This window comes from Lolium rigidum, chromosome 3 (genome assembly GCF_022539505.1).
Source record: "Lolium rigidum isolate FL_2022 chromosome 3, APGP_CSIRO_Lrig_0.1, whole genome shotgun sequence".
Lineage (NCBI taxonomy): Eukaryota > Viridiplantae > Streptophyta > Magnoliopsida > Poales > Poaceae > Lolium > Lolium rigidum.
In genome coordinates this window covers 273,833,945-273,856,360 of record NC_061510.1, presented here as the reverse complement: position 1 = coordinate 273,856,360, position 22,416 = coordinate 273,833,945, and the positions used below count along the sequence as shown (strand labels likewise).

General features: G+C 42.1%; 1 protein-coding gene across 1 annotated transcript; it reads left to right on the top strand.

The window, feature by feature from the left end:
• The first annotated feature begins 10,267 nt into the window (after positions 1-10,267).
• LOC124699518 (enhanced ethylene response protein 5-like) lies at positions 10,268-14,878 on the top strand. The gene is made up of 12 exons (XM_047231811.1): positions 10,268-10,579; positions 10,673-10,766; positions 10,854-10,943; positions 11,920-11,985; positions 12,227-12,316; positions 12,425-12,481; positions 12,607-12,668; positions 12,751-12,838; positions 13,893-13,969; positions 14,099-14,173; positions 14,311-14,416; positions 14,500-14,878. The coding sequence occupies exons 1-12, from the start codon at positions 10,281-10,283 to the stop codon at positions 14,623-14,625; spliced, it is 1,230 nt and encodes a 409-aa protein (XP_047087767.1). The 5' UTR covers positions 10,268-10,280; the 3' UTR covers positions 14,626-14,878.
• The last annotated feature ends 7,538 nt before the right edge of the window (positions 14,879-22,416 follow it).

The window sequence follows — 22,416 nt, the reverse complement described above, 5'->3', positions numbered from 1 at the left end:
CGGAATATCAAAATGATGAGGTTCTACATTATGAAAAGCTAGTAAACGGGAGGCGATGAGGCCTCCACACATTCCACCTTTCTCACGGTTAGTAGCAAGTCTATAAGCTATTAATGCCCCCAAATTATAAGACCTACTATTTTGCGGTGCTTGCGGCTAGAAAAGCCAAATCCGGGATAGAAAGTTTACTACCAATCCTTTTGGCGAGAACGCATTTGGTAATAAAATAAGCAAAGTAGCGGATAGCCGGGAGCTGAATACTAGTGATTTTACCACTTTCACTGAGAAACTCCTTCCATCGCAAATCATCTTGTAAAGATCCGAGAGTTCTTGCGGCGATCCCCTTATCTTCTCGCACGACCCCCATTGCGGTATTCTAATTGCTTGCACAAAAAGCACTAAATGGCAAGTTGACGAGTTTTATTGTAAATTTTATACTGGACCGTGGGGTTAGATCGCGACCAATTAAACTTGAAGTCCTGCACAAAAGCCATAGTTAATTTTACATATTGTCTTGGCTCTCCTTCAACAAAGTCACTCAGCCCTGCACGAGAAATTAGAGTTTGAACATCTTCAAATATCCCCGCGCTTCTCATGAAATCCGCGCACGGGTAGTAAGAGGGGTATACTCCCTCTTCACGATTGACTATCATAACTTGTTGGACTTCCAATTCTTGCTGGTTCAAGTGATATCTATTCCATTCCATTTTCTGAAATTTCAACAACCAATATAAAAATTTGATTTGGTGACATAAAATTGAGGGAAACTACCATAGGAACTTGCTAGAGTACTAATCATGCATCAAAACTAGTTTCTACCACTTAGAACAAGCATGCAAGCTCACTAAACATGTTACCTACAGCAGCAAAATATTCAAGATATACTCAACCAAACGAAATTCTACTTGGATGGGTGGAGGAGTCACATACCGAAGAGCAAATGTGCCAAATTTCGGACGAAATGCGGGCTGAGCAAAGAGATCGAGAAATGCGGAGCTGCGGAGCAAAAACGCGAGAGAGATGAACTTGGTACGAGTTTTTCGGGAGAGAGAAGGTCTTTGGGAGAAAGAGATGACAAAGTGGGGCGGAGGGGAGCCCACACCACATGGTGGCGCGGCCACCTCCTTGGCCGCGCCGGCCGGTGGTGTGGCGCCCTCCGGTGCCCCACGGGTCATCCTACGGTGCTCCCGAGTGCCTCGTCGAAAAATAGGACCAACGGTATAATTTTTGTGAATTTTTGAAAACTTTGAAAAACGCACATTTACGGGTATTTAGTTTATTATTACTGGCCGGGAAAAATTTAGAAATCTTCAAATAACCAAAGAACTTTACAAATTAAAAGTGCTACAGCAACTAGAGCAAGTGGAGGAAGAAAGATATGTTGTTTACCTCCTCTATGCATATAAAAAGTATTTGTTAACAAGGTTGATCAAGTCTTGCCACCAAATAAATTTTACATAGCATATGAAGAAATAAACCTCAAATCAATCATGTTACCTTGAATTGTATTGATATGGATCCAATAACAAGAGTTTGATATTCTTCTTTAGGCTCATATATAGGACAATCGATGGTTCCCACTTTGATAGTTCTCACATTAGAAATAGTATTAACTCCACACGCTTTCTCAATCCTCTTGGGGAAATAAACGGTATGTTCCCTATCATCAACATTGAAAGTAACCTTTCCTTTGTTGCAATCAATAACAGCCCCTGCGGTGTTAAGAAAAGGTCTCCCAAGAATAATAGACATATTATCATCTTCGGGCATTTCCAATACAACAAAATCGGTTAATATCAAGCGGTTAGTAGTAACTTGAACGGGAACATTCTCACATATACCAACGGGAATAGCGGTAGATTTATCAGCCATTTGCAAAGATATATCGGTAGGTATCAACTTATCTAAGTAAAGTCTCTTATAAAGAGAAAAAGGCATAACACTAACACCGGCTCCCAAGTCACATAGAGCGAGTTTTAACATAATTATTCTTAATAGAACAAGGAATAGTAGGTATACCGGGTCGCCCAACTTCTTTGGAATTTTGCCATTGAAAGAGTAATTAGCAAGCATAGTGGAAATTTCCTCATTGGGGATTTTCCTTTTGTTAGTAACAATATCTTTCATATACTTTGAATAAGGAGGCAATTTAATAGCATCGGTTAAAGGGATTTGCAAGAATAAAGGTTTCATCCAATCGCAGAATTTATTATAGTGTTCTTCTTCCTTTGATTTTAGTTTCTTAGCGGGAAAAGGCATTGGCTTTTGCACCCAAGGTTCTCTTTCATTACCATGTTTCTCGGTAATAAAATCTTCTTTAGTATACTTTTTATTTTTAGCATGCTTTTCGGGTTCTTCTTCAACCTCTTCTTTATCGGGAGTATCATTCTTATCATTATCTTTATCATTATCATGTTCATTACCACTTTCGGTTTCAGCATCGAAATAGAAATACTATTAGGATCATTAACGGGTTCGAGAGGATTCTACAACATTTTTATGTTTCTTTTTCTTTTTCTTCTTAGAATGAGCACTAGGTTCAATGCGTTGAGAATCTTGTTCAATTCTTTTGGGATGCCCTTCGGGATATAGAGGATCCTGGGTAGAGACACCACCTCTAGTTGTTACTTCATAAGCATGTTTCTCTTTAGAATTATTCCCTAACAAGTCATTTTGCACTTTAGTGAGTTGATCAATTTGAGTCTGAATCATTTGAAAATGTTTGACAAGCATCTTAACATCATTGGAGGTTCTCTCCACAATATCATGCAATTGACTAATAGCTTGAGAATTTTCCATTAAATGATTCTCTACTCTCATATTAAAATTTTCTTGCTTAACAATATAATTATCAAACTCATCTAAGCATTGTGCGGGAGGTTTCGAATACGGAATATCTTCCCTAGTAAAGCGTTGAAGGGAGTTTACCTCAATCATGGATGAAGGGGAATTATCTCACATATATCTTCTATAGGAGGTAGATTCTTCACATCTTCAGATTTAATACCTTTCTCCTTGAGAGACTTCTTGGCTTCCCTCATATCTTCATCATTCAATTTAATTAAACCCCTCTTCTTCACTATTGGCGTTGGAGTTGGTTCGGGCGTATTCCAATCATCATAATTCCGGCCTATTTTAGCCAATAATTCTTCGGCGTCGTACGGAGTTCTTTTCTGAAAACACAACCAGCACAACTATCCGGGTATGCCCTAGACTCAATGGTTAGTCCACTATAAAATATATCAAGTAAATCATGCTTTTCTAAATCATGGTCGGGCAAAGCTCTAATAAGAGAGCAAAATCTCGCCCAAGCCTCGGGCAATTTCTCCTCATCTCCACGATCAAAATTATAAACTCTACGCAAAGCGGCATGTTGAGCACTAGCGGGAAAGTATTTGCGGAAGAAAACATCAAGCAATTCTTTCGGACTTTTAATAGAATTAGGTGGCAAATTATTATACCAAGTTTTAGCGTCATCCTTCAATGAGAATGGAAATATTTTAGCAACAAAGTAAGTACGCTTCTTAACATCATCAGAAAACAAGCTACTCAAAGTAGATAACTCGGTCATGTGTTCAACGGCACTTTCTTTTTCAGTACCACAAAAAGGTGTTTTCTCAACAATAGCTATATGAGATAGATCAAGAGAAAAATCATAATCTTTATCCCTAATGTTTATAGGAGATGTGGCAAATTTAGGATCGGGAGACAGTTTATATCTAACGGTGTGTTACGCAAGCAACTTTTTAATTTTTCTTGCATCGGTAGTAGCATTGCATTTTTCAATAAAATCATCATCAAGCTCCACATAATCTTCCTCAAGATCATCACTAAAATAATCAAGTTCGGGTGAACTAACGGGTGTAGTAGCATTAGGAGTTTCGGTATTTTCAATTTGTCTAGATTTAGCAATTGTAGCATCTAGAAAAGATCCCAATGAACCACTATCATCAAGCACAGCAGAAACATTATCAATATTATGAGAGTGTTCAGATTCAGCGAGATGTACCCGCATGCGAAGCATGTGGCGGTGAAACAAGTTTATCAATCACGGATGGTGAATCAAGTGTAGCGGAGGTACTCGGAATTGTACCTTTTCTTGTAGTGGATGGTAATATGGCGATCTTAGTATCGCGAGGTTTACCCATGATGGAGAATTTGCAGCGAACAATATTAATCCAAGTGAACTTCCAAATAAAGCTATGCTCCCCGGCAACGGCGCCGAGAAAATAGTCTTGATGACCCACAAGTATAGGGGATCGCAACGAGTCTTCGAGGGAAGTATTACCCAATTTATTGATTCGACACAAGGGGAGACAAAGAACACTTGGAAGCCTTAACAACGGAGTTGTCAATTCGGTTGCACTGGAAACGAGACTTGCTCGCAAGAGTTTATCGATAGTAACGGTTTTATAGCGATAGCGATAGTGAAATAACGACGGCGAGTAACAAAGACAGCGGTAGTGATTATAGTAAACAGCGAGGATTAAAATACGTAGGCACGGGGACGGATGACGGGCGTTGCATGGATGAGAGAAACTCATGTAACAATCATAGCGGGGCATTTGCGGATAATAATAAAACGGTGTCCAAGTACTAATCAATCAATAGGCATGTGTTCCAATTATAGTCGTGCGTGCTCGCAATGAGAAACTTGCACAACATCTTTTGTCCTACCGGCCGGTGGCAGCCGGGCCTCAAGGAAACTACTTGGATATTAAGGTACTCCTTTTAATAGAGTACCGGAGCAAAGCATTAACACTCCGTGAACACATGTGATCCTCACATCACTACCATTCCCTCCGGTTGTCCCGATTCTGTCACTTCGGGGCCATCGGTTCCGGACAGCGACATGTGTATACAACTTATAGGTAAGACCATAAACAATGAATATCATGATGAAACAATAACATGTTCAGATCTGAGATCATGGCACTCGGGCCCTAGTGACAAGCATTAAGCATAACAAGTTGCAACAATATCATCAAAGTACCAATTACGGACACTAGGCACTATGCCCTAACAATCTTATGCTATTACATGACCAATCTCATCCAATCCCTACCATCCCCTTCGCCTACAGCGGGGAATTACTCACACATGGATGGGGGAAACATGGCTGGTTGATGTAGAGGCGTTGGCGGTGATGGCGGTGATGATCTCCTCCAATTCCCCGTCCCGGCGGAGTGCCAGAACGGAGACTTCTGGCTCCCGCGACGGAGTTTCGCGATGTGGCGGCGTTCTGGAGGGTTTCTGGCGACTTCGACTTCTCTCTCGGCGTTTTTAGGTCGAGGCGAATAAGTAGTCCGAAGGAGGGCGTCGGAGGCCGGCCGAGGGGGCACACCACGGGGCCGCGCGGGCCCCCACGGGCCGCGCCGCCCTATGGTGTGGGGCCCTCGGGCCTCCACTTCAATTGCCCTTACGGCTCCGTTAGTTTCCTGGGAAAATAGGGCCTTCGCATAAATTCCGAGGTTTTTCCCGAAAGTTGGATTTACGCACAAAAACGAGACACCAGAGCAGTTCTGCTGAAAACAGCGTTAGTCCGTGTTAGTTGCATCCAAAATACACAAATTAGAGGCCAAACAATAGCAAAAGTGTTCGGGAAAGTAGATACGTTTTGGACGTATCAATGCCCAAGGCATTCCTTTTTCATCGACAACTTATCAGGTCACCTCTAGTGAAACTATATTTTTATTCCATCACATCTTATGTGCTTTACTTGGAGCGTCTGTTTTTTTTTTGAATAAAATCGGATCCTAGCATTCTTTGTTTGGGAGAGATACACGCTCCGCTGTTTCGTATGAACACATATGTTCTTAGCTTTATTCTTAATGTTCATGGCGAAGGTTGAAACTGCTTCGTTCATTGTTATATGGTTGGAAACAGAAAATGCCGCATGTGGTAATTGGTATAATGTCTTGAATAATTTGATACTTGGCAATTGTTGTGCTCATACAGATCATGTTTAAGCTCTTGCATCATGTACTTTGCACCCATTAATGAAGAACTACATAGAGCTTGTTAAAATTTGGTTTGCATGATTGGTCTCTAGAGTCTAGATATTTTCTCGGTTAAGGTGTTTGAACAACAAGGAGACGATGTAAAGTCTTATAATACTTACAATATGTTCATATGTGAGTTTTGCTGCACCGTTTTATACTTGAGTTTGCTTCAAACAACCTTGCTAGCCTAGCTAGCCTTGTATTGAGAGGAATTCTTCTCGTGCATCCAAATCCTTGAGCCAAAAACTATGTCATTTGTGTCCACCATACCTACCTACTACATGGTATTTCTCTGCCATTCCAAAGTAAATTACTTGAGTGCTACCTTTAAAAATTCTATCATTTGTCTTTGCAATATATAGCTCATGGGAAAATAGCCTTAAAAACTATTGTGGTGAAGAATATGTACTTATGTGTCTTATTTCTTAATAAGTTGCTTGTTGAGAGGTAACCATGTTTCTGGGGACGCCATCAACTATTACACCTTTGTTGAATATCATGTGAGTTGCTATGCATGTTCGTCTTGTCTGAAGTAATGGCGATTTTCATGATCAAATGGTTTGAGTATGCATATAGTTAGAGAAGAACATTGTGCCGCTAACTAAAGCCATGATCCATGGTGGAAGTTTCAGTTTGGACATCAATCCTCAATCTCTTATGAGAATATTATCTGTTGTTGAATGCTTATGCATTAAAGAGGAGTCCATTATCTGTTGTCTATGTTGTCCCGGTATGGATGTCTAAGTTGAGAATAATCAAAAACGAGAAATCAAATGCGATCTTTCTCCTTAGACCTTTGTACGAGGCGGCATAGAGGTACCCCTTTGTGACACTTGGTTGAAACATATGCTATGCAATGATAATCCATGTTAATCCAAGCTAATTAGGAGAAGGTGCGAGCACTATTGGTATACTATGCATGAGGCTTGCAACTTATAGGATATCTTATACATAACACATATGATTTATTACTACCGTTGACAAAATTGTTTCTTGTTTTCAAAATGAAAAGCTCTAGCACAAAAATAGTAATCCATGCTTCCCTCTGCGAAGGGCCACTCTTTTACTTTATTGTTGAGTCAGTTTACCTATTCTTTCTATCCCAGAAGAAAACACTTGTATCAACTGTGTGCATTGATTCTTACATGTTTACCTATTGCACTTGTTATATTACTTTGTGTTGACAATTATCCATGAGATATACATGTTGAAGTTGAAAGCAACCGCTGAAACTTATATCTTCCTTTGTGTTGTTTCAAAGCTTTCTACTAAGAATCTATTGTTATGAGTAACTCTTATGCAAGTCTTATTGATGCTTGTCTTGAAAGTACTATTCATGAAAAATCTTTGCTATATGATTCAATTGTTTACTCATTGTCTTCACCATTGCTTCGAATCGCTGCATTCATCTCATATGCTTTACAATAGTATTGATCAAGATTATGATAGCATGTCACTTCAGAAATTATCCTTGTTATCGTTTACCTACTCGAGGGCGAGTAGGAACTAAGCTTGGGGATGCTTGATACGTCTCAAACGTATCTATAATTTCTTATGTTTCATGCTACTTTTATGATGATACTCACATGTTTTATACACACTTTATGTCATTATTATGCATTTTCCGGCACTAACCTATTGACGAGATGCCGAAGAGCCAGTTGTTGTTTTATGCTGTTTTTGGTTTCAGAAATCCTACAAAGGAAATATTCTCGTAATTGGACGAAATCAACGCCCAGGGTCTTATTTTTCCACGAAGCTTCCAGAAGACCGAGGGAGAAACGAAGTGGGGCCACGGGGCGCCGACCCCATAGGCCGGCGCGGCCAGAGGGGGGCCCGCGCTGCCCTATGGTGTGGGGCCTCGTGCCTCCTCCAACTCCGCCCTTTCGCCTACTAAAAGCCTTCGTCGCGAATACCCCAGTACCGAGAGCCACGATACGGAAAACCTTCCAGAGACGCCGCCTCCGCCAATCCCATCTCGGGGGATTCAGGAGATCGCCTCCAGCACCCTGCCAGAGAGGGGAATCATCTCCCGGAGGTCTCTTCATCAACATGATCGCCTCCGGATCGATGTGTGAGTAGTTCACCCCTGGACTATGGGTCCATAACAGTAGCTAGATGGTTGTCTTCTCCTCATTGTGCTATCATGTTAGATCTTGTGAGCTGCCTATCATGATCAAGATCATCTATTTGTAATGCTATATGTTGTGTTTGTTGGGATCCGATGAATATTGAATACTATGTCAAGTTGATTATCAATCTATCATATATGTTGTTTATGTTCTTGCATGCTCTCCGTTGCTAGTAGAGGCTCTAGCCAAGTTGATACTTGTGACTCCAAGAGGGAGTATTTATGCTCGATAGTGGGTTCATGCCTCCATTGAATGCGGGACGATGACGAGAAAGTTCTAAGGTTGTGGATGTGCTGTTGCCACTAGGGATAAAACATCGATGCTTTGTCTAAAAATATTTGTGTTGATTACATTACGCACCATACTTAATGCAATTGTCTGTTTATTGCAACTTAATACTGGAAGGGGTTCGGATGATAACCTGAAGGTGGACTTTTTAGGCATAGATGCATGCTGGATAGCGGTCTATGTACTTTATCGTAATGCCCTGATTAAATCTCATAGTACTCATCATGATATATGTATGTGCATTGTTATGCCTTCTTTATTTGTCAATTGCCTAAATGTAATTTATTCACCCAACATGCTATTTATCTTATGGGAGAGACACCACTAGTGAACCGTGGACCCCGGTCCATTCTTTACATCTGAAATACAATCTACTGCAATACTTGTTCTTTACTGTTTTTCGCAAACAAACATCATCTTCCACACTATACATCTAATCCTTTGTTTACAGCAAGCCGGTGAGATTGACAACCTCATCGTTACGTTGGGGCAAAGTACTTTGATTGTGTTGTGCAGGTTCCACGTTGGCGCCAGAAGCCCTGGTGTTGCGCCGCACTACACTCCGCCACCAACAACCTTCACGTGTTCCTTGACTCCTACTGGTTCGATAACCTTAGTTTCTTACTGAGGAAAAACTTGTCGCTGTACGCATCACACCTTCCTCTTGGGGTTCCCAATGGACATGTGTCTTACACGCCATCAATGACATGTACATGTTTTATTGCCAGCAGCTAACTCTATTATTGAACTTACTCTCAAGCGTTCACTTCCTTAGCATGATGGTTGATTTGTTTACCTACAAATGGATTTTGCATGGTTGTCAGATGAATTTCTTGTTAGCCAAAACAACAGGCTATCCCTGCTTCCTGCCTAGGCCACCACCCATCTGTCTCGTCTCCAGTGGCAGGGGCGTTAGAACCATGGAGGCAGATGCAGTGGATCCTGGTGCTTAAGCCAGAGGGCTCCATCTTTTGTTGTTATTTTTTCCAGTCTGTTTAGGATCTGTGTTTTACTTAGGAAGGTATGGTGACTACTTCCTAAATATGTAATAAAGTTCTTCTTGTCTAGCTCTCGTTCCCAAGATGCATGTTGGGTCGTCGAAGGGTGTGTGTGTGGAGGTTTTTCTCCTACGGATCTTCTGAATTTGATTCATGTTCATTCCGATCTACGCTTTTCTTCATCGGTGATGACTTCTCGTCTTTATACTACAACAAGCTCTCGTACGACAAGGTTTGCATGATTTCAATGAGGGAGGGGTGACGTCTTCGGCTCGATTCGAGCACTTGTAGTCATCCCTAGATGATCTAAAGACCTTTTTTTTTATATATTTGTTATTTCTGAAAGGATTATGAATAGATTTGGTGGACTTTTTTTTTTAAAAAAATCCTAGTACTCTCGTCAATTCAGAGAAATAGAGGTAGAGCTAGCAGTAAAGTCAACAATCAATTTCTCGCTCGACAGGATTGGTGACTGTCACCACCTTACAACCTTGTTTGTTACTAAAGTGTTTTAGGGATTAATGAAGATAATACTCTAAAGTATTGGGTGAAACCTCTACTGTCATTCAATCTTCACAAATCCATCCCAATCTACTAGGTAGGGCTAAAGTAGATTAAGAAAAATGCACTAAAATTTGAAGAAAAGCGGAGATAAACAGCGATCAAACTCGAAATAGGTGGAGATTTAAATTTTGGTGGGGATTATTTCACTAATCGCCACTAAAACAAGGCCTATGCGAGCAAGAATTACCCCACGGATCGAACCCAAACTACTGGTTTTTTCCACTACCGTCGCTGACCTCCGAGGCCCAAACACCAACATCCTTGCCGCCGCCGCCGCCCCCGCCCCCGCCCCGGAGATGGCGGCGTATCTGAGCATGGGCGAGGCTCACCGCCGCATCGCCGACTACCTCTCCCGCTTGGACGACGCCATCTCCCAGTCCGACGGCGCCGACCTCGCCTCCCTCCTCGCCATCTCCTCCGCCCCCGCCTCCACCCCGCTCTCCGACGCGCTCGCCGCTTTCCCAGACTTCCCCCACCTCGCCTCCGACCGCTACCCCCACCTCTCCGACTTCCTTCCCCCGCTCCTCCGCGCCATCCACTCCCACTCACTCCGCCGCTTCGGGGACGCCTACTCCTCCTTCGAGAAGGCTGCCAGGTGCGTACTGCCTCCCTCCAAACACTCTTTACGAACAATTTGGATAAATTCATCCGATTTATTTTGGGGGATTTAATGTGGTTTTGCTTGCAGCGCGTTCCTGCAGGAGTTCCGGAACTGGGAGACACCTTGGGCGATGGAGGCGATGCACACCGTGGCACTCGAGATCAGGCTGCTAGCTGAGAAGGTGAGCTGGGTTGCTGGTTAGTTTGGGTCTGTAAAGCTCAAGCTTTTTTGGGCTCATCATGGCTGCGCGTTTCTTGGCCTGCTGTAGGCAGATAGGGAGCTTGCAATGAGCGGGAAGAACCCTGACAAGCTGCAGGCAGCTGGGTCCTTCCTGATGAAGGTTTTCGGTGCACTAGCGGTATGAATTTCTTAAAGCTTTGTTTAGTGTGCTTTCTTCACTGGTACACTAAGTAGAGTACTAGCATGAAAGCGAATCAAACTGAAGGAAACTACCTCTGACGAACACGCATAGTTCAGGTGCCTTGGGAGGTGCTTAGCAAAACTGAACACATGAACCTTGCAACGTACAATGGAGAATGTTATATTTTGTAGCACCTATGCTTGATTAGGCACTGGTGCTTACTATGTGCTTAAGCATATAATTAGCTCCTGCTAGTCATAATACAATCATCTAAGAACCTGCAAAGAGGAACTTGCATTGGAGTAGATGTAGCTTAGATGGTGTTTGATGATGTTGGTAGAATAACTCCGCCTAATGCTTAAAGAGGCCATGCAGAAACATTTGACACGGTACAAACCCTTATATGCCGGAAACGGTTCATGTTGCCAGGAGACGAGAAGCTGTGCCTTGATTAAGTGTCTTATTAGCAGTTTCTGATGCATTTACTTCAGTGTAGAGCGTGTGTTTTTTTGCATAGAAACTGCCCTGAAGTTTGTCAAGTTACACTGAAATGTAGAATACCTTAATGTGATGATATATCAATACATTCATGTGGTGATCTATCATAGCATTGGCTCCAATAATACAAGTTCATCACATAGTTAATATGAGCTCTTTAGGTTACGGAAAACATTGTATTGTTCGCACATTTTGCCCCCTCTTGTCAGTGTTGGCGCGCATTATTGCCTTCTTGCTACCATGAACTTCTGATTCCTGCCTCCGGACATATCATCAATCATATTTATGAACAAGATGAATTGTGTTCTGGTAGCTACTTTTTGTGTACATGCAATAATTTCCTAGACACGCAATGTGACTTTTCAAACTGAAAATGCAGCAATTATTACCTCTTCAATGCACATTTTTTCTTTTCTAAACTGTATATATTTTGAAGCTTCTGACTCTTGGCAATTGGTGAATCCCAACCTTGCAGGTTAAAGGGCCTAAGCGTGTTGGTGCACTGTATGTTACCTGCCAGCTGTTTAAAATTTATTTCAGGGTAGGTTTTTCACTGTAATGTTTTCCTTTCATATGTACTTTAATAGTATATATCTTATAAAGTAGCACATATAATTCATACAATGTATAGAGAGCACGCTGAATAATAGCTAAGAGGAACTGTTAAGTACGGACTAATTCAAATATCCACGCAAATATAATTCATACAATGTATGCACTTGAATCCCAGTGTACATCATTTAACTTACAACGGGCTAATACTTGATGCTCAAATTATGCAGCTTGGTACAGTTAACCTTTGCCGTAGTGTCATAAGGAGTATCGAAACAGCTAGGAATTTTGATTTTGAAGATTTTCCAGTGAAAGACAAGGTAAGATAGTAAAAAGCCATGGTATCTCTTCGCTATTAAGAAGACTTAACCAGTTATATTGGCATGTACCTTAATACCATAAAATCTTGACTATGCATGATGGCACAGGTTACTTATATGTATTATACTGGTCGCTTGGAGGTCTTCAATGAGAATTTTCTTGTTGTAAGCTCCCCTTCTCTCACTGACAGGGTGCATGTTCATATTTATATATATTCTGCTACTCTTAGATGTTTTGACCTAGATAAGATTGCTAATATCATTTTTCTGGTTTCAATTAATTGAATCAGGCTGATCAGAAGCTAACTTATGCTTTGATGTACTGTAATCCTCAAAGCGAATTAAACATGAGGTATTTGCATTACAAGGAGTTCTGTAGTTTGTGATTTATGGGGCACCCATTTGGCGGAACTACTAATGGTCATTGTTTTTAGGAAAATTTTGAAGTTTCTAATCCCTGTAAAGCTGTCAATTGGTGTTTTGCCAAGGAGGACCCTCCTGGAGAAGTACAATCTGCTTGAGGTATGTATATCCTCGTACTCTTATATAATTGGAAGGAGATTGTGTTAATGCAATATATGTAGTTGTATTCCATGCCATCTTTTTTAATCATAAAAACATGATTGTTAACAAATCCTCCCATGAGCATAATTTGTTGCTTTTGTTGCATTTAAATTTAGACTTGATACTCAAGATGTGAAGTTGTAAAGTTAGAACACTAGGCCAAAAGTTCTGATTCTCGTACCATGTCTATGTGTTGAGCTGAAATTTTCAAGATGCAAAATCTAGTGACATTCGGGTGGAATTGGAAAATTTGTAAATGATAGATGACAAAGAGGAGTAATGTAGCATATTGAGTGCATTCGGGTGCTGTACTGATATATGAGCATACCGTGTTTAACTTAGCAATTCTTTGAGTAGATTGACAAGTTGATCTGGACTTGTCAACCTTTTACTTCATCATATATGTCCTAGGGTCTATATGGGATTAGGTATGACGAAAGGTCGGGAAATCTACATTACACTTTAAGAATTGTGAACCCTTTGAGCACCAGACTTTCTTCAGAACCTTATCAACATTTACAATAAAAAATCTAATTGAGACCTCATGGCCTTATCACTCTGTCCCATGAGAACAATGGTTGGCGACAGGCTATGATAAGTATCGTTGCCTAGTCATCATCATTCATCAACGATAAGTCTCTGTCATTTATGTGAATCGCTGTCATAATTACGAGCTGTGTTTTCAACGGATGATTAACCCCTATTGTCGTGCGACACTACCATAGGCTGATGTTGCATATTACTTGCTGAGCTCTTCCCCTAAATATGTACTCCTTTTTTTTACATGTATGCTCCTGTTCTTTATGACAAGGGTAGATTAAATTTCCAGTTGTAAGCTCTATCTTGTGTAGGTGCTGTTTCTTTTATTTCTTTTGTGAAACATGGTATTCCATTGGATAATTTTTTCGTTTCATCAGGATGTTCGTTTAATTAACTATGCTTCTGACTTTGCTACTTCAGGGATTTCCCTCTGATTATTTTGTTCTGCACAAGTGGTAATTTAACCTTTCAGTATGCAGATATTGTGACCTCACTTAGGAGAGGGGATCTCAGGCTTCTCAAGCAGGCCCTTGATAAACATGAAGACCAGTAAGTTCACATGTTTTGCGTGCTGAATTTTTTCAAACATCGTCCGTCACTACCTCCTTCTTTCGTTTTTAATGGGGGCAGATTGTTTCTGTTTTGCGTGGACACTGATTGCTTTTGTTGTGTTGCAAGATTACTGAAATGTGGTGTCTACCTTGTGCTGGAGAAACTTGAACTCCAGGTCTACCGGAGATTAGTGAAGAAAATGTGAGTGCAAACTTCAATCTGCCATTGCCATGCTTCTACAGAACAACCCAATCCTTGTGGCTTTGTTTTCTTCTGCAGCCGTATCATTTAGAGGCAGAATAACCCAATCCTTGTTTTGGCTTTGTTTTCTTTTGCAGCCATATCATTCAGAGGCAGAAGGAGCCAGCTAAGGCGCATCAAATCAAGCTAGAGGTCTTGGTGAAGACTCTGAAATGGCTTGGTATCACCATGGACGTGGATGAGGTGCTTTGCAACATATATCCATTCTGTATTACCATACTGGTTTGCTGTGATGTATGCGACCTAATTCCTTCCCTTTCTTTCAGGTGGAGTGCATCATGGCGTGCCTAATATACAAGAATCTCATCAAAGGATACTTTGCTCACAAAAGCAAGGTTCTTGTCCTCAGCAAGCAAGACCCCTTCCCAAAGTTGAATGGGAAGCCTGTTTAGTCCATAGCCATACCTGATAGGCTTGTAAACTTAATGATATTTCTCATATGTATGATCACACAGGCTTATGTAGAACTGCCGTGACTGATGATAAGAACATCTGTACTCTTTTATCTGTCATGGTTGTAACACTTGTAACTTGTAACATGTACTGTTGGCATCCACTTCTCCGCACGGTCATTTGCATTGCTTTAGAAGAGGTGCAATACTGTGAGATCTATATCTCTGTAAGCTAATGGAAAGTTTTCTTTGGTAACTGAGCTAATGAAAATTTGCAACAATTGTTTTGCAGAGCAAAACGATTTTTATCATCTTATTAGTACTTCGAATCAGGTTGGGACAGGTATACTAGGGATCCCACGCAATTATCAGAAAGAAAAATAGCTAGCTATAGACGGAATCAAAACATATGTTGATGCTTCGTGTAATGCAATGCACGGCGGGTACATCAGCCACCATCAATCCGCATGTAGTACATCCAAAAGGCAGCATGTACCACCGGTGATGAATTCTCCACGGATCCTGATGCCGGATGGCGTATCACGCTACTGCGTCTTGAATGGCTGCACAAAAGGCCCCTGGATTGCTTGCCTTCCTTCGTGACCTCCCAGCCACGAAGGCCTGGACCACCCAAACAAACATGTACCAAGTACACCGTATGGATCGAGTATCGTACACGAACCGTATTTAAGGTCGCGTAAATGAGAAACAGTAAAGGCAGTTGCTGCACCAGATCTCGGCTAGTACAGAGTACAGACTACAGTCCTGGATCAATTACGTACTATGTACATTGCGGACATGGTAAACATGGCCGACATCGAGGAACGAGTACTACAATCTAACCGAGTAGTTTTGTTTTTGTTTTTGAATGTTGAACTGAGTAGTTTGGTGCTATTGACTGGCCGACGTGCAAGGTGCCATCGCACTTCCAGGTTGCAGCAGCTGACCTTCAGTTATATCACTGTTATTTCATCACGGAGGAAGCAGCACGTTCATCTCTGAAATTTCCGTGCAGCTCTAAAGTCTAAAGTGCCAATCTAGGTCATAGCCAGCAGCAACAGAGGATAGAAAGAACTCTTTCGTAAAGCGAGGCGATCGAGCAACTGACAAAGCATAGATAAACCCAAACTGGAAAAGCGGCTTGTCCCCAGAGTTCGTGTGAATTGTGATGCGCAGGAGCGCATCGCTCACGCAAATGCAGTGGCTGCAAAGCGTTCCACTCCCTTCACTGTCGAGTGTCGCCTCTAATCCAAGATCCAGACGCAAAGCATGCGGCACAAAAGCAGGAGAATTGCCTGGCAACTTAGCCCCGATTGAACTCCTCTCGAAGTGCTTGCTTTCGCACGGCTCCATTATATGCTTTCTGCTCCATTGTGCCTTTCCTTTATCTTGCTTGAGGACTTTGGTTAGATAGTCTTAAGCTAAGTCAAAGGAGAAATGCGACAGGTATTCTATGTCTAGGAGGAACAAGAGAAATGTTCCCCACGCAAGCTCTAACTCTGTTATCTAGAGCTCTAATTTGCCTCAAATCTAGTGATCAGCTGTACTTGTTGCTTTTAGAGCGCGACGAAGGGACCCGATGTGCTCTAGACCGTACCATAACGCAAGGTTAGCATTTCTGATCAGCTGTACTTCTTGTATTTCTGAACTTCTGCAGGTACAAACTTTGTTTTGGCAAGATTATTTGTGCTCAAATTGGCAGGCACACTCGACGACGCAACTGGTGTATTCCCCTCGTGTATATGTAACATCACCTTTTTGCAACCGTTAAAGATTGAAAGATCAACCAATATGAACCCACTATACGGTGCATGATTAAAAGTGCGCTGAGCTTTTTCATGCCTAAACGTATAAGTAAACCAAGAAAGGTATTGCTTTGTTTGCGTGGTTATATATACTTGGGACTATGGTGTTAGAAAAAGAATTGTGTCCATACCCCACAATATTACCTCTTGTATCTGAACTTTTAAAGCAGATGTCAAGATCTTAACTTTGTACACAAAGTCGCGGATAAATATGCACCGCTGTCGATTCTTAGAAATCACTAGATAGCTGCTATGTACATCTCGTTACATGCTTACTTTTGCAAGTAGTGTGACTAGTGATTTTATGAGTACCATTCTATAACTAGTGGTGCTCTCGTGGTAAGCTCCAAGGAATACTACTCTGAAGATTTTGTTTCGAGAAATATTACTCCACAGGAAATACTAGTGGTGCAGACATAGCACTCCATGCCGCCATCTATCTATCTGTATCCTGTGGGTGTTAGGAGTGTGTTGGGGCACAGGGCCTTTGTCGAACTTATGTCACTTGTTGTGCTGGGTGTGTCTGGTGTTGGTTATATCTTGACTTGATAGGTGTATGGTCGAGGCTTCATTAATTTAAAATCGGGCTCTGCTCGAGCCTTCCGTCTAAAAAAGGAATACAGTTACGTGTTTCGGGTGGCGCGTGTAAGCTCTTGTTATTTCTCGTACCTAGCAAGGTTCAAGCCTTGTTATTTTTGTCACTTCTTTTCTGGACAAATGCGATTTTGCTGCTTAAATTATTGATTTGGATGATGCGGTATGGTAAGTACTCTAAGTTTAGTACCTATAACCTCCCTAAGTTGACCCTTAATTATCTGCGCTAGAAAAAAATGATCAGAGCAATACTGATGACAAGTGGCAGCTAGTTTCACCTACATGGTTGCTTAGTCAGCGAGACAAGAAAAGTCAAGGAAAACAAAAGGTTTTAATATATAAAAATCAAGGCATGTCTGAAATATCTTAATATCTGAAGGAATTTTACTGAATTTTTCTTGTATATTTAGTGATATTTTGGGGAATGAAAATGGAAAAGTACATATATAATATAAAAATAGAATTATCATAAATAACGATATAAAATGTCACTACCTTTTTGAACGTTAAGTAAAAATCAACATATTTGCTCAGTTACATGAATGTGTGTAAACTGTGTGTGGGTTTTCTATTTTCTCTTTTCTAATTTTGCATCTTCTTATGTTGTTTTGAAACACACTTCTTGACAATAAATTTTGTAGGATTTTTCCCTTTATTTTTTTTATTTTCTAGGATTTATTCCAAATGATATACTGTTTTAATTAGTGGTAAGTTTTTGTTGTTGTTGTTGTTGTCTTTTAGCCTCAACTAGATCGAAACCATTAACACACATGATCAGTCATACCACTTTTCCAGAGACCAACTATGTCGTCTGCTATGTGAAGGATCAAAAACTAAACTCAACTAATATTTGGGATCAGAATATAAAACATGGTATTATTTTTTGAAACACATTAGGAAGAAATATCTTTTGTGTTACCAAAAACTATATTTTAAAATTATTCAAATACATTCTTTCTTTTAGATAATGGGCGCTTTATTACTTATGAGAAGTAATTACACCCGATCTCTGCATAGCTAAGATGCACACAGCCGTTCAATGAGTCTTGATAGTATTTTAGAACGAAAAGGAGACGAATTACATAACAAACAAAATGAATGTAAAACGCCTAGGAAGAAGGCGGAGGGACAATCCTTAGATTATGCTGCCACCCATGTAGGGAAAAAGTATCCCTCGCCGTGTCCTCCAACCGTGTACAGACCTTCGTAAACATGTCTCGATTCTCCACCTTCTGTAGTGCAGACCATGAACGGAGAGTAGCTGTACATCTGTAAATAATCTGCAGGAGAGAGAAATCTTTGTTATTAAAAACTTTGTCATTTTTACACAGCCATAGCGACCATATCATGGCAAACGCCCCCACCCTAATAAACGTTCTAAATATGTGGTCGATACCATGAAGGCAATTACCAAAGATGTTGGCTACACTAGTTGGGGGATACAGATCAGAAACTATTTGGATGCATGACCATATGGATCTGGCAAAGCGGTATTGGAAGAACAAGTGCTTAATCGTCTCATTCTGTTGACAAAAAACGCACTGCGTATTCCCATGCCAATTCCGTTTCACAAGATTATCTTTGGTTAGGATTACTCCTCGACGCAAATACTAGCAAAAAATCTTAATTTTTAGCGGTATCTTCATCTTCCAAATCTTCTTGTTCTTATCAACTGGTATGTCCGGTTGGAGAATGGCATTGCATAACGAACTTACGGAGAACTTTCCATTGGGCTGTAAGTTCCAACGAAATTCATCTTGCCCTTCTGACAACTGAACGGATGCCAAACGCAACAGTAAGGCGTTCCATGCAACAAGTCTCGGACCGATTAAATCTCGTCTAAACGTCACATTCGGAGGTGAGGTTGCCATTACAGAAGCAATGGTATCACTTTTGTGATGAACAATGCTGAATAACGCAGGATATTGTTTTGAGAGGGGCCTAGCCATGTATCCTCCCAGAACCGTATCTGCGATCCATCCTTTATAATGAAAGTACCATATTTGAAGAAGAATTTCTTCGTTGTCATTAGGCCAGTCCAAAAGTGCGAATCTCCCGGTTTTCAAAGGATCTGGGATAACGCTTTTTCGCCTATGTACTTTCCTCTAACCACGGTTTGACATACGCCATTCTCGGTAAGTAACTTAAATAGCCACTTCCCCAATAAGGCTGAGTTCTTGACCTCAAGGTCATGAACTCCTAGCCCACCCATATCTTTAGGTCGGCATAGAACAGACCACTTGACCAGTCGATACTTCTTTCTTTCACTATCCCCTTGCCAAAAGAATCTCGATCTATAGTAATCGAGTTTGTGTAAGACACCTTTTGGTAGAATGAAGAAGGAAATCATATACAACACCATAATGGTGAGTATTGAATTAATGAGATCCAATCTTCCTCCAAGGGATAGCAATTTACTTTCCAACTACTAAGTCTCTTATGTAGTCTTTCTTCGACCAGTTTCCATTCGGCTATCGTCAATCTCCGATGATGAATCGGGATACCCAGATAGTTGATAGGAAATTGTCCGTGCACACAACCAAACAGTTCCGAATATTCGGTGACTGAGTCCTGAGCATCGCCAAAACAGAACAATTCATTTTTATGGAAGTTTATTTTGAGTCCCGATAAATGCTCAAAAGCAGCCAAAATTAGCTTAAGATTTCGAGCTTTATCAAGATCAGGTTCCATAAATTCAAATACATTCTTTGGGGGGAGGGTTCACCTACAAGCTTGTAACGACCTCATCATCGCAAATTTTGGTAAGGTTTTCGTCTGAATTAACTTTTCTGGCTAGCTTTTGTCTCTCGTAGACATTCTATATTATCATCTTAGTGGCACCATTCATATGATAGTATTTTGGGCATGAAAAAAGACATGACACCAGCACATTTCTACTCTAGTTTGGTCCATCTGTTGCCACTTTGGGGCAGCATGGGAGGGGAGATGGTTTATTGATTAGCCAGGTCATGTATTTCTCCCGGTATATTTATTTTTTAACAGATCAAACTCTTTGGTGAAACCGAAGGCTCATCTGCTCCTCCAGCAAAACTATTTCGTAATCTGGCCACTGGGTTATGCGCCAACGAGAGTAGAGCTGAAGGTCGGTGCCAAGGTTATTCGGCACATAGGCGCTCCAGAGGTTCGGCGCCAGACCATGTGTCGTCGACCTTGCTTCGGCGCCGTGATGCTAGGGGCCGACTTGCACTATTTCAGCTACATCCTCGTTGGGGCCGAACCGAAGGGTGAGACTTCGGAAAAGTTTCGCCGGAGGGTGAGATGAAACATTAGCTTTGGCAAACGCAGAAAAGAAAATCGCTTTGCAAACAAAAGCCTCCGGGCTCCACTTGTTCAGCCCTTTGTCTGAAATACTACCACCCAATACCAGCATGCTATGCTTAACTAAGGAACATGCTCCGGTTGATACTCTGCCCAAAGGCCAAAGATCGAACCCATTACTGTATGAGACTAGTGAATGCTTAGTGCTCGTGCTCTTTTCTTAAAAAACGAGAATGCATGCGTGGCTGAGTGCAGCACGGGAACATCACCACAACAACAGTTAACAGCCGTACATCATGTGTAAGCATCCAGAGACGGAACACGACGGCACGATTTTACCTACCTTGGACATTTGTATAGCTTGAAGCTTAGTTTTGTGAGGATCGGGAACCTTGGTAGAATTAGTGAGATGGACACATATACCAGTCGGCCGTAGGACCATGCATGGCACTGCACCTTGGATCAGAAGTCATCGGTTCTTCAGTCGTAAGTTTGGCGTGCCATTACCTGGCATTCCCAATACAGACGGAATCAGAATCAAAATCTGTTATCACCAGATTTTGGCTAAATCAGGAGGTGGGCCGCGATCAAGATGGGCTTGAAAGATTACACATGAAAGATCTATGAAGCGGCCTTGCACGGAGAATTTGGGCTAAGTTGCCCGTGTATCTTTAATTATGGTAGACTATATCTAGATTAAAAGTTAGAGTTTATCTCGTGCACGGTTTAGTGCACGCCCACATTAGAAAGTTCGCTGGACTATAAATATGTACCTAGGGTTTATGGAATAAACAACAGCTCACGTTCAACCCCAAACAAACCAATCTCGGCGCATCGCCAACTCCTTCGTCTCGAGGGTTTCTATCAGGTAAGCGACATGCTGCCTAGATCGCATCTTGCGATCTAGGCAGCACAAGCCCCACGTTGTTCATGCGTTGCTCGTATCGAAGCGCTTTTGATGGCGAGCAACGTAGTTATCATTAGATGTGTTAGGGTTAGCATTGTTCTTCGTTTAAGCATGCTTACGTAGTGCAACCCTTGCATATCTAGCCGCCCTCACACCTATCTCAGGTGTGGGGGCGGCACCCCGCTTGATCATTATTTAGTAGATCTGATCCGTTACGATTGCTCCTTGTTCTGCAAGGATTAGTTTAATATTTGCAATAGTTAGGCCTTACAAAGGGGGGGAGGATCCAGTGGCACGTAGGGTGGCGTTCGCAAGTCCTAAACAGGATGTTCCGAGGATCAACTCCATGTTGGTTTTTAGGCCTTGTTTAGGATCGGCTTACGAGCACCGTGCGTGGCCGCGAGGCCCAACCCGGAGTAGGATGATCCGATTATGCGGTGAAAACCCTAAATCGTCGTAGATCTCATTAGCTTCATCTTGATCAAGCAGGACCACCAAGTATTCGTGCACCCCGTACGAATCATGGGTGGATCGGCTCTTTGAGCCGATTCACAGGATAACCTCGAGAGCCGATCGAGGCTCGTATTTAACGTTTACATGTATGCCCCGCAGAAACTAAGCGAGGCATCCCCATCACCTTCCCGACCAGGTATAGGTCGGTGGCACGCCCTTGCACTTCGCATCGCCGCGTGTGACCGGAAGAGCATTGCGGGCCGTCGCTCGGAGGGGTCTCAGCCAGCCGCAGCTCTAGGCTCTTCCCGGCTCTACGGTGTTGACAAGGCCGCCGCCCGCCGGTGGGTTTTGGCAATCAACACATTCTCGGCACGCCCGGTGGGACAAACGTCTACATCAACCACATCGCCATCTACATCCGAGATGGCGGACGGCACGCCGACTCACGTGCGATGAGATCAAAGCCATCCTCGAAGCCGAACTCATCGGCTCTTCCCACCGAACCCACTCCCATGGCGTCAGGGTGAGGGGTTCCACGCCCGAAGGCGCACTCGATGGGATAGATCTCTCCACCCCGTCAGAGGAGCGCACCAGGTCGCTGAAGCATGGGGATCTGCCCAAGGAGCTCAGAAGGAAACATGACGGGACCAAGGCAACCCTTGGAGCCGAACTCATCGGCTCCTCTGAGAAGACCCGGCCGCACGATATCAAGCTCGGTAGAGACCCACGTCCGGGGCCCGGTGTCGACACGGT